Source organism: Carassius gibelio, chromosome A23, assembly GCF_023724105.1.
Source record: "Carassius gibelio isolate Cgi1373 ecotype wild population from Czech Republic chromosome A23, carGib1.2-hapl.c, whole genome shotgun sequence".
In the NCBI taxonomy this organism is placed as follows: domain Eukaryota; kingdom Metazoa; phylum Chordata; class Actinopteri; order Cypriniformes; family Cyprinidae; genus Carassius; species Carassius gibelio.
In genome coordinates this window covers 1303005-1319254 of record NC_068393.1, presented here as the reverse complement: position 1 = coordinate 1319254, position 16250 = coordinate 1303005, and the positions used below count along the sequence as shown (strand labels likewise).

Here is a 16250-nt window from a genome sequence, read left to right as displayed (position 1 = left end):
GCGGTTATGATGCAAGGGTACGTGCATTTTTGAATGGGGAATTTTTGTTTAAATTCAGTTATTTTGTCATGTAGAGTATGCAAACATCTGTTGTGAAATCACTTACTCAGGATAGTACTAAATAAAATAACATGCAATGTTTATGATTATCCTAATTTTGTTAAAATTATTAAAATTTTGCATATTTTTCAAGGGGAATGAAACTTGAAAACCATATCATAGGATCTTTTCAGACCGAGTCAGATAATCACTGTTTGCTGTTTCCATTAACTGCCTGTTACAGTTAACATTAATGTTTAAATGAAATAAATTATATTAACATTTAAAGTAATCGTGTATAAAATACTTTTAGGATGTAATTTGACTACCAACCATTTGTAATTTAACCCCAAACCTGATATAAAAAAATAAATAATTATAATAATAATAATTGTATGCCAAAAGATTAGCATGTCCAAATTCATAATATTCAAAAACATTTGGCAAAAAGTACACGGGTGACCTATACGCCCAGATTCTGAAGTACACAACTGAAGGACACTTTAGCATCTAATGAGGATGAGAGGTCATGTGACAATAAAAACATGTAAGATGTAGTACATCCAAATTTCATTCATACTACACACCTTCAAACTATATAGAAGATACTCCTTTAAGAGCTGTGAAGTAAGACCAAATTCAAATGTACTCAGACTGTAGGTCATTTCAGACGTACTTAAAGGCTGCTTCTTAAAGCCGTCGATCTTCAGCTAACCCAGAGTAACTGAATCTCTTCTAAATCCCAACATCACTGAACATAAAACTCTCCCACTTTTGTCATCTTGTTAAAAAAAAAAAAAAAAAAAAAAACAATACTTAGTTTAATTTTTTTACTCTCCCCATTACATCACATACAAAGCATGCTAGGAAGTACAGTTTCAGTTATTTGAACACCAAAAATCTATTCCAAGTACCTGATTGGTTCACATTCACCCTACATAACATAATCTAGTAACGTAATCTTCATATGTACTTATTATATATATTTTTGTTACAATATATTTTCTTTAGACATAAGCCAGTGTAGGCCGATATAATATAATTTGCTTTTTAAAATCATCTCCATAAACAAAACATAAATATTAGATGTGCTGCTCTCAACCTTTCCTGAGGATGGTACTCCCCTTGTTATGCTTGGAGACTTCAACATCCATCTAGATAAACCTCTTGATCTCAACAGTGTGTCAACTACTGCTAATCACAAATCAGGCAACCAACTGGACCTTATTTATACGCGACACTGCTCTACTGATCATGTTCTGGTTACTCCACTGCACACGTCGGATCACTTCCTCCTCACTCTTAACCTCAACATGGTCCCTGACACATCACTCACTTCTCCACATGTCATCTTTCGACGTAACCTACGCACTCTCACCTGCGGCTATCTGCTATGGTTTCATCCTCGCTTCCTTCCCTTCTGCTCCACTCTTACATCTTGTTTAGACACTGTTTGCCCCTTATCTTCCAGGCCAGCCCGTAACACCCCTTCTGCCCCTTGGTTATCTGATTTTCTACGCAAACACCGTTCTAAGCTTAGAGCTGCTAAAATGGTATGGCTAAAAATACTTCTGACCTGTGTGTATCTGACTAATGTGTATCAGTCACTCCTCTCTTCCTCTCTGTCTGCACTGCTAAAAGGACATACTACCATAACAAATTTAACAACTCTTGCATGCTTTCTAAAACATGTTCCTCGCTCCTTTCTCCTCCTCCTCCTCCTGCATCAACTCTAATAGCTGACGACTTTGCCATGTTTTTCATTAATAAAATTAAAAACATCAGTGCACAATTCTCCACACAACAATCTGTGAAGCACATCTTACCAGCAAACATTCACTCATTCATATCTTTCTCTTCACTCATCCTTTCTAATCATCCTACTACTTGTCTGCTTGATCCTATTCCATCTCATCTCCTTCAAGCCATTTCTCCTGCAGTTGTACCTGCACTCACTCACATCATCAACACTTCCCTCTAAGACTGGCAAGAGCGGAATCCAAATCTTCAACACTTATGTTGCTTTCTATCCGCTGCTCTTGACACAGTCAACCACCAGATCCTCCTATCAACCCTACTGGCAAAGGGCATCTTGGGATCCGCACTCCAGTGGTTTGAGTCTTACCTCTCAGATAGGTCCTTCAAAGTATCTTGGAGAGGTGAGGTATCACAATTTCACCTTCCAGTTAGGCCCATCAACCATAACTCCTTCAAAAACAGACAGAAACCTTGGAGTTATGATTGATGACAGGCTGACTTTCTCAGACCACATTGCTAAAACTGTCCGATCCTGCAGATTTGCTTTATTCAACATCAAGAAGATCAAGCCCTTTCTTTGGGAACATGCTGCACAACTCCTTGTTCAAGCTCTTGTTCTGTCCAGGCTGGACTATTGCAATGCTCTCTTGGCAGGTCTTCCAGCCAATTCTATCAAACCTTTACAATTAATTCAGAACGCGGCAGCAAGATTAATTTTTAATGAGCCAAAAAGAATACATGTCACACCTCTGTTTATCAATTTGCACTGGCTTCCAATAGCTGCTCACATAAAATTCAAGGCATTCATGTTTACCTACAAAACTACCACTGCCTCTGCACCCATTTACCTAAATTTGTTACTTCAGACTTATGTGCCCTCTAGAAACTTGCGTTCTGCAAGTGAACGTCGCTTGATTGTGCCATCCCAAAGAAGCACAAAGTCACTTTTACAGACTTTTAAATTAAATGTTTTCTCCTGTTGGAATGACCTTCCCAACTCAATCCGAGCAGAGTCACTTTCTATGAAGCCCGTATTTATAATACATTATAAGTATATTCTTAAGGAATTATAATGAATGCATAATACATTATAAAAAACCTTATGATATGTTATATAAACTCATACATAATCATAACAACGATAATAAAACATCATAATACTTACATATTTGTTGTTAAAAGTTTAAGAGTATGATTATTTATAACACACAATGATCACCGTATTACATCTACTTAATTTACAGTATAATAGACTGTATTCTGTGGAATTATTAATATTAATATTACTACTCATAAGTGGTCTTTGACCACTTTAAGTAAAGTATCATCAGAAAAATTTCAAGACAGAGACTTATAATACATTATAACTATGAGAAATATAATCCATTGTAAAAATTAATGCAACTTGTTCATTGTGTTATAAATCATCGTACTCTTAAAAGCTATAACCACAAACAAGTAAATATTATAATATATTAAAACTGTTCTTATGAATATTCATGAGATTATACAACATATTATACGTTTTTTTATAATAAATTATGCACTCATTATAATGCCGTAAGTATACCCTTATAATGTATTATAAATACAGGCTTCATAGAAAGTGTTCCCGCAAAAAAAAAAAAAAAAAAAAAAAAACTCTAACACTATCTTGTTCTATTCTTTTTTCTATTGTTGTCAATAAGCACTGTTACCACTGTTATAAGACATCACATGAACCACCAGCCATACAGAATTACAGTGATTCCTGCTGATTCCAAGAAACTCATGAACAGAAAACCTGTGCTGGAACAACTTCACATTCCAGGCTGGATTAGAGAAAACTCCCGATTCATCTACAGTCACCTGATCCTCATTAAAACTGCTCACAGCTGCACACTGTGCTCAGGCCTTGACACATTTGAAAATCAAAACTACAAGAGTCATTAGTAATTTTAATAGGTGATATGATATTCATTCACTAATATAGATGAGCTTCAGACATAATTCACACTTCAAAAACTGAAAAGTGGTTGGTTACATATTTATCCTTAATTTGTTATGATGTTATGTGACTCGACAACTCAACTCAACTCAACTCAACTCAAAGAAAACTGAGAGTCACTTACTGCTGCTCCTGATGGTCCATCCTTGCCAGCTGGACCGTCCGGACCGGTTAAACCCTTCAGAATAGGACATTTTCATTAATTTTGTTTAGAGCTTATATGATTTCCTTTCTATAAATAAAAGAAAAAAAGTGTGTGTGTGGCATTGAAAATGCTGCTTTTCCTGACTTACATCCACACCAGGGAGTCCAGGCAGTCCCGGGCTTCCTGCGGCCCCAGATTTACCTGCTTTACCTTTCGGCCCCTGCAATCAAAAGAGAATTCAAAAAACTGTGTCGCACACGATATGATTAGTGTATCGATTCTGTGTTTACATGTCATCTATTGCATCTAATGGATCAACTTGAAAAAAAAGCTTTGCATGAGTAACGTGAGCAGCTGGATGCGGTTAAAACATGACACTCGACTCATGGTCTGTGTTGCCCTGCTCTGCCTCATTATTTATTCATAATCTATAGAGGAGCATCATCAGAAAAATCATCAGAGATATGGATGGGCAGCCACTTCTACATCACTGTGTAGAATTTGCATTGTGATGCACGTTAAATACACAAGCAAAGTAAACTTACAATATCAGTGCTTTAAAGTATTTCACAGGAGAGGATTTCACAGGTAGCACATCCAGATATACTCACAGGCTTTCCAGGAAGTCCGGCCGGGCCAGGTTTACCCTGCACAGATAACAGTCACTGAGTTTCTCAATGTTAGACAGCAGTCCATCATTCATTTTTGCAAAAACAAACGTAGTGTTCAAAAAAGTTGTGCTGTTCGCCATCTCCAAGCAGAGCGACTCAGAGAGAAAGTGTGGGGAGCAGGACAGCGGGGCCGGAGGGGGTTGGGTTGTGTTTGATTTGACACTGCATGAATGGACTCTCTGTCACTGCACCTCTGCTGCTCGCGCAAAGCAGATTTTCGTTTACTAAGGAAACATTCACTGCTTTCATCGTTTACACGCGCAAATTCCTGAGAGTTTTTCCTTTACCATTTACAGCCTGTCTAAAACAGTCAAAACATTACCATTCACACTTGCAATATAATGAAGGTCATTTACATGAAAGTTTTAGATTATTGATGAGAGATATTTTTAATTGACAGAATGAAAATCTATTCAGTTATATTTGTGAATTTTGTCTAAAATGTGTAACAAACCCAAACAGATAAAGGGAACGGAATATAAAAACATTTATAAAAGACCAACTCATGAAGCTAGAACTCACGTCGATGCCATCTTTCCCTGGGGGTCCCAGCGGCCCTGGCGCTCCAGGTGCACCCCGAGGACCCGGCCTTATCTATAGACATAAACAACACTAAATCAAGAATGAGAATAATCAAATAAAGACATCAATGTAAACAACAGACATCTTTTATAGATGTCAGTTCTCAGCTCAAAATGTCTCAAAAGTTTCTGAGTGAAGCTAGAATTAAATATGTTCATAACTGAAAACGATCTAGTCACAATGTGATTTGAATAGAATTTTATAATGCTCAGAAAAACAACATGCAGAACACAAACGAAGTGAAATGAGTGAAGTGGGCAAAGATCTCACAAAGATGCTATTGTGCGATGATCACATTACACTGTGAGAAAAATGTCCTGTAAGGTAACCATATATATATATATATATATATATATATATATATATATATATATATATATATATATATATATATATATATATAGTAACATCAAAATTAACCGATTCATTCATGTAAAAACATATCTGACGTCCACTTGAAGTCACACCAACAAAACTCATTTTAAGCCTTTTGCAATATACACATTATAATCAGTCCACAAAACGTAAAAAAAAAAAAAAATATATATATATATATATATATATATATATATATATATATATATATATATATATATATATATATATATATACAGTATATCCTTTCCTGGATTGAACAAACTCGTTAGCTAGCGGCTGATGTAAGCTAATAGCCGGTTGCAGTTCTCAGTCCAGATATTACTGTAGGCAGCAGATGAGCAGGTTATTGGGCGAGCTCTGTCTGTCTTACCTGCGCGAGAGACGCTGTCAGTAGCTGGAACAGAAAGAGCAGATGAAGCGCTGAGAACACGGCCATGGCTCCTGTGCTCCCCTCAGTCCTGTGTCCTGTGCTGGTATGATTGCAGATAAAGGGGCAGCGCTGAGTCCGGCGGAGGGGCGGACATGAGCTCGGCGCAGACGGATGCTCAGAATTCCACTGCACAGTAGGGTGGCCCTTATTTTTGGACTTTTGGACTTCTCCTCTCACCCGCTCCCTTCATCAGAAATTAACAAAGCAAATTTAGCCGTGATTGGACTACGTTTGGAGTGTGTTCAACAAAACTGAGATGTTAGCTTAATGACCACAGCACTTACTGAATCAGAGATACATCACAGAACTCGAACGAAATCGCTGAATTAATATGAAGTTTACTTATACAACCTAGGTTAAATTCAAATAAATGTATTCAACTGTGAGTAAATGTGTCATAATCCTAAATAACACCAAACACTTTTTTTAGGTTCTTTTTTTTCCCATTGTACACTGTTGTCACACTGTATTGGGGCAAAAAAGAAAAAGAAAATAAGAATGAAAAACAGGAAATCATTACATATATGTCGGAATTAGCCTAGTGATCAACCAAGCAACGATGGCAAATCCAAATAAAGCCACAGCAAAACCGCTGAGCATCACCTTGAGCCTTCATCTGTGTCATCGCACACTGAGTAAACACCCTAAGAAGAATTATTTGATGAAAACATTCTATTCAGTGTGAATGAATAAATATGCTGGTGTCAGCTGCATTGCTTAACTTCACACCACTCCTCTCCAGTGCCTCATGCACTATAAAAAATGTCAGCAAAACAAATTGTGATTCATTGTTGTATAGAAAATATTGAGGACCTTTTAGGTTAGTTTTAGGTTTTAAGGCTAGTCACCGGTGATCTTCAAGGACAGAGTCAAGTCACCGGTGATCTTCAAGGACTGAGTCAAGTCACCAGGGATCTTCATGAACAAATGCAAGTAACCAAAATCTTCATGAGCAGAGTCAAGTCAGCACTGATCCTCTGGAATCCAGTATACACACCATGGGATTACCAGAGTTTCGTCCCCCGTTGGTCTGGCCGCATGGATGTGGTGGTCTTCTGCTCCGCCCTGGGGGGCTTCTGCCCTGACCACACGGTTGTGGTGGTCTTCTGCTCCGCCCTGGGGGGCTTCTGCCCTGACCACACGGTTGTGGTGGTCTTCTGCTCCGCCCTGGGGGATTCCGGCCTCGACCACGAGGATGTGGTGGTCTTCTTCTCTGCCCTGGGGGGCTTCCGCCTTGACCACAAGGATGTGGTGGTCTTCTGTTCCACCCTGGGGGGCTTCTGCCCTGACCACACGGTTGTGGTGGTCTTCTGCTCCGCCCTTCTGCTCTGTTGGGTTTCCCTTGGTTTCGGGTGGAGCATCTGGCAGCTGCTCCGTGGAGGAAGGGGTAATGTCACGCTGTCAGTCTCTGTTTCCCTGGGTGTCCACTAGTGAGCTCACTTCCCCTTAGGCACTTCACAATAGGCACTAGAATTCCTCTAGTCTGGTCCTGTCTTCACAGTAATTGCACTCCAGTTAATTGCACCAGGTGCAGGCAATCTATTGTCATTAGTCTCCTTATAAATACCTGTCTTTCCCTGTTGTTTGTATGGAGTCCTTACCCTTCGATGTGCCAGTCTTCATGTTCCTTGAGATTCCTCATTCTCATATTCTGAGTTCCCATTCCGATTCCTTCCCTTCCTGTTCCCTTCCTTGTTTTGTTATTTTGTTTGTTTGGACTGAATTCTGGTTTTGACCCATGGCATGTTTGACAACGATTTTGGATTACCTCTATTAAATATACCTGCGATTGGATCTCTCGTCTCCCTGTGTTTCACTGGTTGTCGAATCGTTACAATGATTTGCATATGCATATGGCTGGATACGGATGGTATTAATTTTGAAATTAAATGCTAGTTTATGTTTCTATTGTTATTTTATGAGTGAATGGAAGCATCTATTGATGTTTAATGTTCAGTTATATTTGAAATTTAGAGAGTTTCTGTTACACTGAAGTTTGCAATCATTACCATTGTGCAGAAGAGTAGAACTTATGGTTATGGATATTACTCCTCTAAGGCATTAAGACTTGTTTAATGAGTAGTAGCTATTTTAGGGCAGTACTTTCCATAATTTTTTTTTAAGTATTTTCCGTCTTGAGCTCTTTGACTGTATAAAGTCTTTTAAATGTATAAAATAACTAAAATTCAAATACCAACAGACCTCCCTCAAAATCACAGACTTTTGAGAATCAGCTTGCTAGTTAAGATGGTTAGCTAATCGAGGTGCACCTGTGCCAAATTGGATGATTATTGTCACGTCCGGCGTTGCAGGAACGAAGCGAGAGAACCAAGTGCAGGTATATATCTTTAATAGGGGTAATCCAATCGGGTAATCAAGCAAAGCAGGGTCAAAACCAGTAAATCCAAAACAGAACATAAACAGGACACGAAAGCAGGGCAAGGCAAGACAAGGCAGGAGTGACGGACATGTAACGCACTGACATCAAACAAGGACTCCGTAACAAGGACAGAAACAACCCAGGTATTTAAAGACATGTACAAACGATGAAAGTGGAAACAGCTGAAAACAATGAACAGTGACGATAAGGGGAAGTGAGACCTCTAGTGGACACCCCGTGATACACAGACCAGACACACTGTGACAATTATCTGATCGTGCTCCTTCCGAACCTTGTTAATAAAACATAATTTCACAAGTTTACCCTTACATCTAATCAGATAGCAAATAGTAAACTTAAAAAAAATCTGTAGAAATTACAGTAACTTACTGGCAGCAGTTTGCCAGTAACTTACTGTAAATTAAACTTACAGTAAAAATATCATATTCATATTTACAGTACCATTTAACTTTCTGTAAATGTATTTTACTTTTTTTTACTGTAAAACACAATGTTATGTTCTTTTCTCCATTGATATATTTTAATACAATAAAAATATTACTTTACACTGTGAAATTTACTGTAATGTGTTGCCACTTTTACTATTTTTGTAAAACTGTACAAATTGTATTTCAACAAGTCTTAATATGAAAAGAATCAAAAGCATGCATAACATTTTAATTTTCTTGCAGAAGTTTTCCAAAAACTTGAAAACATTTCATTGATACATAAAAGTTTCATATTAAGAGCATTTTAAAACAACAGACAAGAACAGATTCAGTCATAAGAACAATCTTAAAAATGTACAAATTCAGAAAACTCCTTCGTAGAATGTATTTACTCTTAGTAGCTTACTATTTTTGCCAGCTGAAATCCAGACTCCTTAAAAGGGGGGGTGAAATGCTATTTCATGCATACTGAGTTTTTTACACTGTTAAAGAGTTGGATTCCCATGCTAAACATGGACAAAGTTTCAAAAATTAAGTTGTACGTTTGAAGGAGTATTTCTGTTCCAAAAATACTCCTTCCGGTTTGTCACAAGTTTCGGAAAGTTTTTTTCGAGTATGGCTCTGTGTGACGTTAGATGGAGCGGAATTTCTTTATATGGGTCCTGAGGGCACTTCTGCCGTAAGAGCGCGCGCTCCCGTATAGCAGAGCACTGAGAGCACAACAGACTTCACTGATCAGAGTGAGAGCGTCGCCAAATGTCACAAAAGAAGTGTGTTTTTGGTTGCCAGGGCAAGACAACCCTGCACAGATTACCAAAAGAGAAACAGCATTAAGGGACCAGTGGATGGAGTTTATTTTTACAGAGCATCAACGGAGTTGTGCAAGTGTTTGTGTTTGTTCCCTGCATTTCGAAGATGCTTGTTTTACAAACAAGGCCCAGTTTGACGACGGATTTGCACATCGTTTATTTCTTAAGGATAATGCAGTCCCAACGAAAAAGGGTCACGATCGTGTGTTGGAACCGCAGGCGGTGAGTAAAACTGCTTCAAATATCTCTGTGTTGTTAACTTAACTATCGGCGCGTAAGCACATCAAGTAAACAACATGCAATGTTGTCATCAAACTGCACTTTCCTCATGTACACCTTAAAAAAAAAAAGACGACATAAAGTGGAACTTAGACATTTTCCAAAACCGCTAAGCAAATATATACAGTTTCAATACATACTACATAGTAGTAGTAGTAGTCCTGCTGTAGTCGTTGCTGCTGCTGCTCTTGTTCAATTTCAGCCTCTGGATCTGATTCTGGATCATAAATATACGCTGAATCTGACTGTTAGCCATGTTTTTTTTTTTTGGATGATGGGTTTTTCCTCACGGTAATGTCACAGCTTCCACATGCTCTCAACGCAAAAGCCTACTGGCGCTTGTGATTCTTTAGCTCCGCCCACATGTCACGCCTCCAGCCGCTCGTGTTTTTCCGGGAAAAATCGACTATCTTTCAAATATATCTTATAAATATAATAAAACTAAAGACTTTTTGGAGTTATGAAGGATGCAGTACTACTCTATATGTACTCAAGATTAGCAGGATTTTGAGTGAAAACGAGCATTTCACCCCCCCTTTAATGAAGGAGGATACATGAGGGTTCAGGCCAGAGTTCTTCATTTGCACCATCTTTCCACTTCTTTTGCTGACCTGGAACTTTGAGGAGCACTTGCTGTTGTCAGGGCTAATCCTCACAATGAACCACAATGAAATATTTTCTTTTTAAATCATTTGAGGTGTAAAAAGTCTAACAACACAACCAAATACTCACAGCACAATCAAATACAGAAATGTGCTGCAAATGGCACAGAACACAAATGGAAATATTTCAAGGGGACCCCAATAAGCAACGAACCCGGATGGGGCATCAATGTCTACTTTTTTTTTTTTTTTCTTGTGCAAAACATAGAGAGATGACATGTTTATGACATGCAACTCTGTATACAATACACAAAATGTAAAAAGAACATGAGGGTAATATATTATTCTATACATCAGTAACATTGTAAAGAAAATAATAATTGTATTGTTATGTTTAAATAAGTTTCATAGGTGTAACCCAGTAGAATAATATTCTACAGGTAATGAGTTTACTGCTTTATATATATTGATATAAATGTGTATGCTTTTAAAAACACGAGCATATATCAAGTTAGATTGTTTTACACACGTAGTTTTAACCTACAAGTTAGGTCTTTCTTTATTTTATTGGTTCAAGAGAGTTAAGTCCTGCCCCGCCTATGTCTTCTGGTTTTTGAGTGGTTGTTGAGGGGTGTGATTGACAAGAGAGAGACGCGCAGTATCCGAAAAACAGAGAGGTGAATGATCTGTGTTTTTTTTTACCAGTTTAAGATCTTGAACTGTAATACTGATCCCGTGTGAAAGACCTGATTCATATTTATTTTGTGTTATTGTGAGTTCGCTGTGAGTGTTTATACGGCATTCCGGTATCTTTAATCGTCAGTCACGCGCACGGACTGTTCGTTAATATCCTGTACACGTCATTCATCTGAACCAGACGGTTAAATTAGCGGAACATTTAAACAGAACCAATTGACCCGTGAAGGAGTGTTGTTTCCGGCACGACGCGGGAAATTGAGGACCAGATAGCGCCCCAAATACCCGCGATATTTGGGGTTCCTCTGGCTGCGTGGGAGGAGCGTTTCCTCGGCGGGCGAGAGAGAGCAAGCCCGAGGAGCTGCGGGAGGCCTAATACAGGAATCCAGGATCGCGGTTTGCTTCACACATCAAATTGAGGTACCAGTGTTGATTTGTTTTTGCTCAGGAGAGTGAAGGGGCTATTTGTCAGTTTCCCGGCCACCACGAACACAAGCTACGACCCAGGCCTGCAACGGTGTGTGTGTGTGTGGATGTTTAGGTTTGTTTATGTGGGCCCACAAAGTTTAATTTTCTTTCATATTGTGTTTATTCAGCATGCTTATTAACCGTAAATATTCTAAGTGATTTCTGACATCCGGAGTGAATAAGTTTGTACATTTCATTTCAAGTGAAGTCACTCGTTCTTTTAATTTTGAGTGTTTTGTTACAGAGACCATTCTTGTACTCCTGTCCCCTGAGATATAGCTTTTGGGGGTTTTAATTTGGTCAGATCTAAAGTCTATGTGATTGTGTGAATACATCACAGCATTCAAATTCTATCTTTGACTTTCTGTTTCTGTTCTAATTAAATTCTTTATATTTTGTTACTTATCTAAGAGTTTGGGTGTGACTACTTATTATAGTATATAGATAATATATACTATAATAAGTATATATAATATATATTATTTGAGTATAGTACATAATTATTAATAACTTCTGAAGGAGAAGTAATTAATTTGTGACACCAGAGGGGCCTAACTTCAACATCTGTAGGCACATAGTTAATGAATCTGGTGCGCTGCCCTATTTAATCAACAAGAGAGGTAGGGGGCGCTACACAAAGTGGGGGCTCGTCCGGGATCTCCCTCTGGCAAGTCACAACTGCGTTCCTGAAAGGAGGAAAGAAAAAAAAAGTGAAGTTAATCTAAAGCATACCCTGTTGTTGCATTTTAAGAGACTGAGAACTGCATACAGGTTGTCATGGCTCTAACAAAAGACCCATTCCTCCAAGCAGAGTTGGCCAAATGGTGTAAAGATGCTGGCATTGATGAGACTCATGCTTTAATGCTTTTAAATGTACCTGTTCACACCGAAGTGGCTGAAATTGAAGAGGCGATGGAAGCAGTAAAAGCGTTAGGAAGTTCGAGTTCGTGTAAGAGACACGAGAGAAGGACCTACCTCACGTTCTCTGCTGGTATTGTGTGAGTGCAAACAAGCCATTGACCCTAAGCGCATACCTACTGACGTGTCCTGGGGAGAAAAGAATGAGCCATGGTCAGTCATAGTAATTCAGACACAGGAATCTGCATCTGACGCAGCTACTGGAGGATTTACTGAAAAGCTTGCAAAGTTCTTGATGGAAGAAGGAAAGTCTCTCAGTGATATACAAGCTTTGATTTCTCCTCACAGTGCCCCAGACAGTTCCCCTGAGTCGATTATACGCGCCATGGGTGAGGTCTTTGCAAAAACAGTAAAGCTCCCAAGTGACAGCAACGCTTATCGTCGCCTGCGCACCTTGTCAGCCGCTGTTCCAACCCCTGTGGGAGAGGAGAATATGGAAACTTGGATGGACCAAGCCAGGCTGATGATAACTGAGTGTGACTGCTCTGAAAAAGAAAAAAGACGAAGAATTGTGGAAAGTCTCAAGGGACCTGCATTGGACATCATAAGAGCTGTTCGATTTTCAGATCCTGAAGCAAGTGCTTTGCAGTATTTGGAAGCGTTGGAGAGCACATTTGGATCATCTGAATCTGGTGAGGATTTATACTTCAAGTTTCGTCTTATGCGCCAGGGCACCGGGGAGGCTCTGTCTGAATTTCTGAGAAGAATGGAGAAGACTCTTAGCAAAGTAGTGGAAAGAGAGGGACTGTCCCTCAGACTGGTGGACAAAGTACGAGTAGAACAACTGATTAGAGGGGCTGTTAATTCTGACATGATGTTGCTCCAATTGAGGCTGAGAGAGAGGAAAAATAACCCACCTTCTTTTCTAAGTCTGTTAAAGGAAATACGTGAGGCAGAAGAGAGTGAAGCTGCTCGCCATAGAATGTCTGCAAAAGCCAAAGCTATACAATTCCATGAAGATGAAAGAGCCAGCACCTCTGTCATCCAAGAACTTAAGGCCGAAATTGAAGAATTGAGAAGCCAAATAAGTGGAGGTGAACCAAAAACCTTGTCTACTTCATCATTAGTGATTAAAACAAATGAAAAAACAACCAAGAAGACTGAAAAAACGGATGATTCAGAAGTCCAAGAGTTAAAGAAACAGGTTCAACACTTACAGCAGCAGTTGGCAGTTCTGAGTGTCAGTTCTACCCAATACTCACCTCATGTTCCAGAACAGCGGCCAACACCATCCCAGTCTGCCTCCACGTCCTTAAGATACAAGACAGCCAGGACAAGAGATGACTACTTCTGCTACAGGTGTGGAGACGACGGTCATATTGCAACAAAGTGTCAAGCTCCACCAAATTCTGATCAAGTGATTCAAAAACTGATTCGTTCCTTGCGGCAGGCAAAGAGTGGGAAGAACGAGATGGGTGAAGATAGAACTGCATCAAACCAGGCCTGTTTCTCCAAAAAGAGCCAGACAGACATCTACAACTCCAGCCGCCTTCCCAAAGGTCTAGTAGGGCCAGCATCCACTGTAGAAGTGAAGCTTAATGGCTGTGGGTGTCAAGCACTATTAGACAGCGGATCACAAGTGACGATAGTGTTTGACAGCTGGTACTCAAGGAACCTACCTGATGTGCCCATTCACCCTCTGACTGGATTGTCCATATGGGGTCTCAGTTCGTCCAGTTACCCATACAAGGGGTATATTGTGGTGGATGTCACCTTCCCTGCCTCTGTCACTGGGGTGGAGGAGCCATTGTCCATCTTGGCGCTCGTATGTCCTGAGCCCCAGGGTCCCTCCCAAGTGCCAGTCATTATTGGTACGAACGCCAGTTTCTTCAAACGCCTTGCTGCTCTTAGCCATGATGCTGAAGGATCCAGTGTTACACATGCTTTGAGAATCCAGACTCAACACCCTGCAATCCAGCTGGCAAAACAAGAGACTGAAACCGTTCCCGACAGATCTGATGGAAAAGTCAGATGGATAGGACCTGGTGATTGCGTAGTTCCACCAAGGGGAGAAGTATGTGCTGTATGTAAAGTGGAGACTGACAAGCCTTTAAGAAAGGAGATCTTTGTGGTAGACACCCCTGAAGAGAATAGTCTTCCAGCTGGAACGTTCATAACTCCAGTGGTACTTCCCTCTTCAGCAATGGGAGGACGAAATATTCAAGTCCTGATCCATAATGAGACGTCCAAAGATATCTCCATTCCTGCTGGAACAGTAATGGCCAACGTGTATCCCACAGACACGATCACCGTAAGTTCTGGAGAACAGAGCTCCCAAACAGTAGACCCAAGCTTGTTTAACTTTGGTGAGTCTTCCATTCCTGAGGCCTGGGAAAGGAGATTGCGTCAAAAGTTGTCTACCAGAGGTAATGTTTTTTCTACCAGTGAGTGGGATGTGGGATTAGCTGAAGGAGTTGAGCATCACATCAGATTGAAAGACTCTAAACCGTTCAGAGAGCGCTCCAGACGCATCGCGCCGGCAGACATTGAGGATGTACGACGTCACATCAAAGATCTGTTAGTGGCTGGAATTATCAAAGAGTCAAGGAGTCCATACGCATCGCCCATAGTAATAGCACGGAAGAAGAGTGGGGCAATAAGGATGTGCATCGACTACCGAACTCTAAATGCTCGTACCATCCCAGATCAGTACACCACTCCCAGGATCGATGATGCCCTGGACTGTTTGGCTGGTAGTAAATGGTTTTCCGTACTGGACCTCCGTAGTGGATATTATCAAATAGCCATGGCGGAGGAAGATAAAGAGAAGACAGCGTTTATCTGCCCCCTTGGATTCTTCCAGTTTGAACGGATGCCTCAAGGAATTACTGGAGCTCCAGCCACATTTCAACGGCTAATGGAGAAAGCCGTGGGAGACATGCACCTCCTCCAAGTAATAGTCTGCCTCGATGACATCATTGTCTTTGGACGCACACTTGAAGAACACGAAGAGAGACTATTAAAAGTCCTAGACCGTCTGCGTGAGTGTGGCTTGAAAGTCTCGATTGACAAGTGTCAGTTTTGTCAGTCACAAGTCCGTTATGTGGGTCACATTGTGTCAGCTGCTGGCGTATCACCAGACCCAGCCAAGATTGAAGCCGTAACACGCTGGAAAATGCCCACCGACCTAAAGTCATTGAGGTCGTTCCTGGGATTTTGTGGATTTTACCGGCGTTTCATAAAGGATTACTCTGCCATTGTGAGGCCTTTGACTGAGCTCACTAAAGGTTACCCACCAACATCTGGGCAAAACCAAAAGATGATAGATGGCAAGAAATATTTCAAAGCATCTGAGCCATTTGGAGAGCGTTGGGATGACGACTGTACGGCAGCTTTCCATAAGATCATTTACTGTCTCACACATGCCCCAGTACTTGCTTTTGCAGATACAAACAAACCCTATGTACTGCATGTTGACGCCAGTCTCAGTGGACTGGGTGCCGTTCTGAATCAGGAGCATCCTGGTGGACTTAGGCCTGTGGCCTACGCAAGCAGAAAACTAAGTCCTTCCGAGCAACGTTACCCCATTCATCAGCTGGAGTTCTTGGCGCTGAAATGGGCGGTTGTGGACAAGTTCCACGACTATCTGTATGGTGCCCAGTTTTTGGTGAAGACAGACAACAATCCACTTACCTATGTGTTGTCAAGTGCTAAGCTGA

General features: G+C 40.3%; 1 protein-coding gene across 1 annotated transcript in view; it reads right to left on the bottom strand.

Annotated features, from left to right (window-relative positions):
• Positions 1–6152, bottom strand: part of LOC127944818 (collagen alpha-3(IX) chain-like) — a 28252-nt gene extending 22100 nt beyond the window's left edge. The window contains exons 1-5 of the mRNA XM_052541124.1: positions 5931–6152; positions 5123–5194; positions 4541–4576; positions 4078–4149; positions 3909–3962 (exon numbers count right to left, since the gene is read on the bottom strand). Coding sequence (XP_052397084.1) covers positions 3909–3962; positions 4078–4149; positions 4541–4576; positions 5123–5194; positions 5931–5996 — 300 coding nt within the window. The 5' untranslated portion in view covers positions 5997–6152. The remainder of the gene's footprint in view (positions 1–3908; positions 3963–4077; positions 4150–4540; positions 4577–5122; positions 5195–5930) is intronic.
• Positions 6153–16250: the final 10098 nt, after the last annotated feature.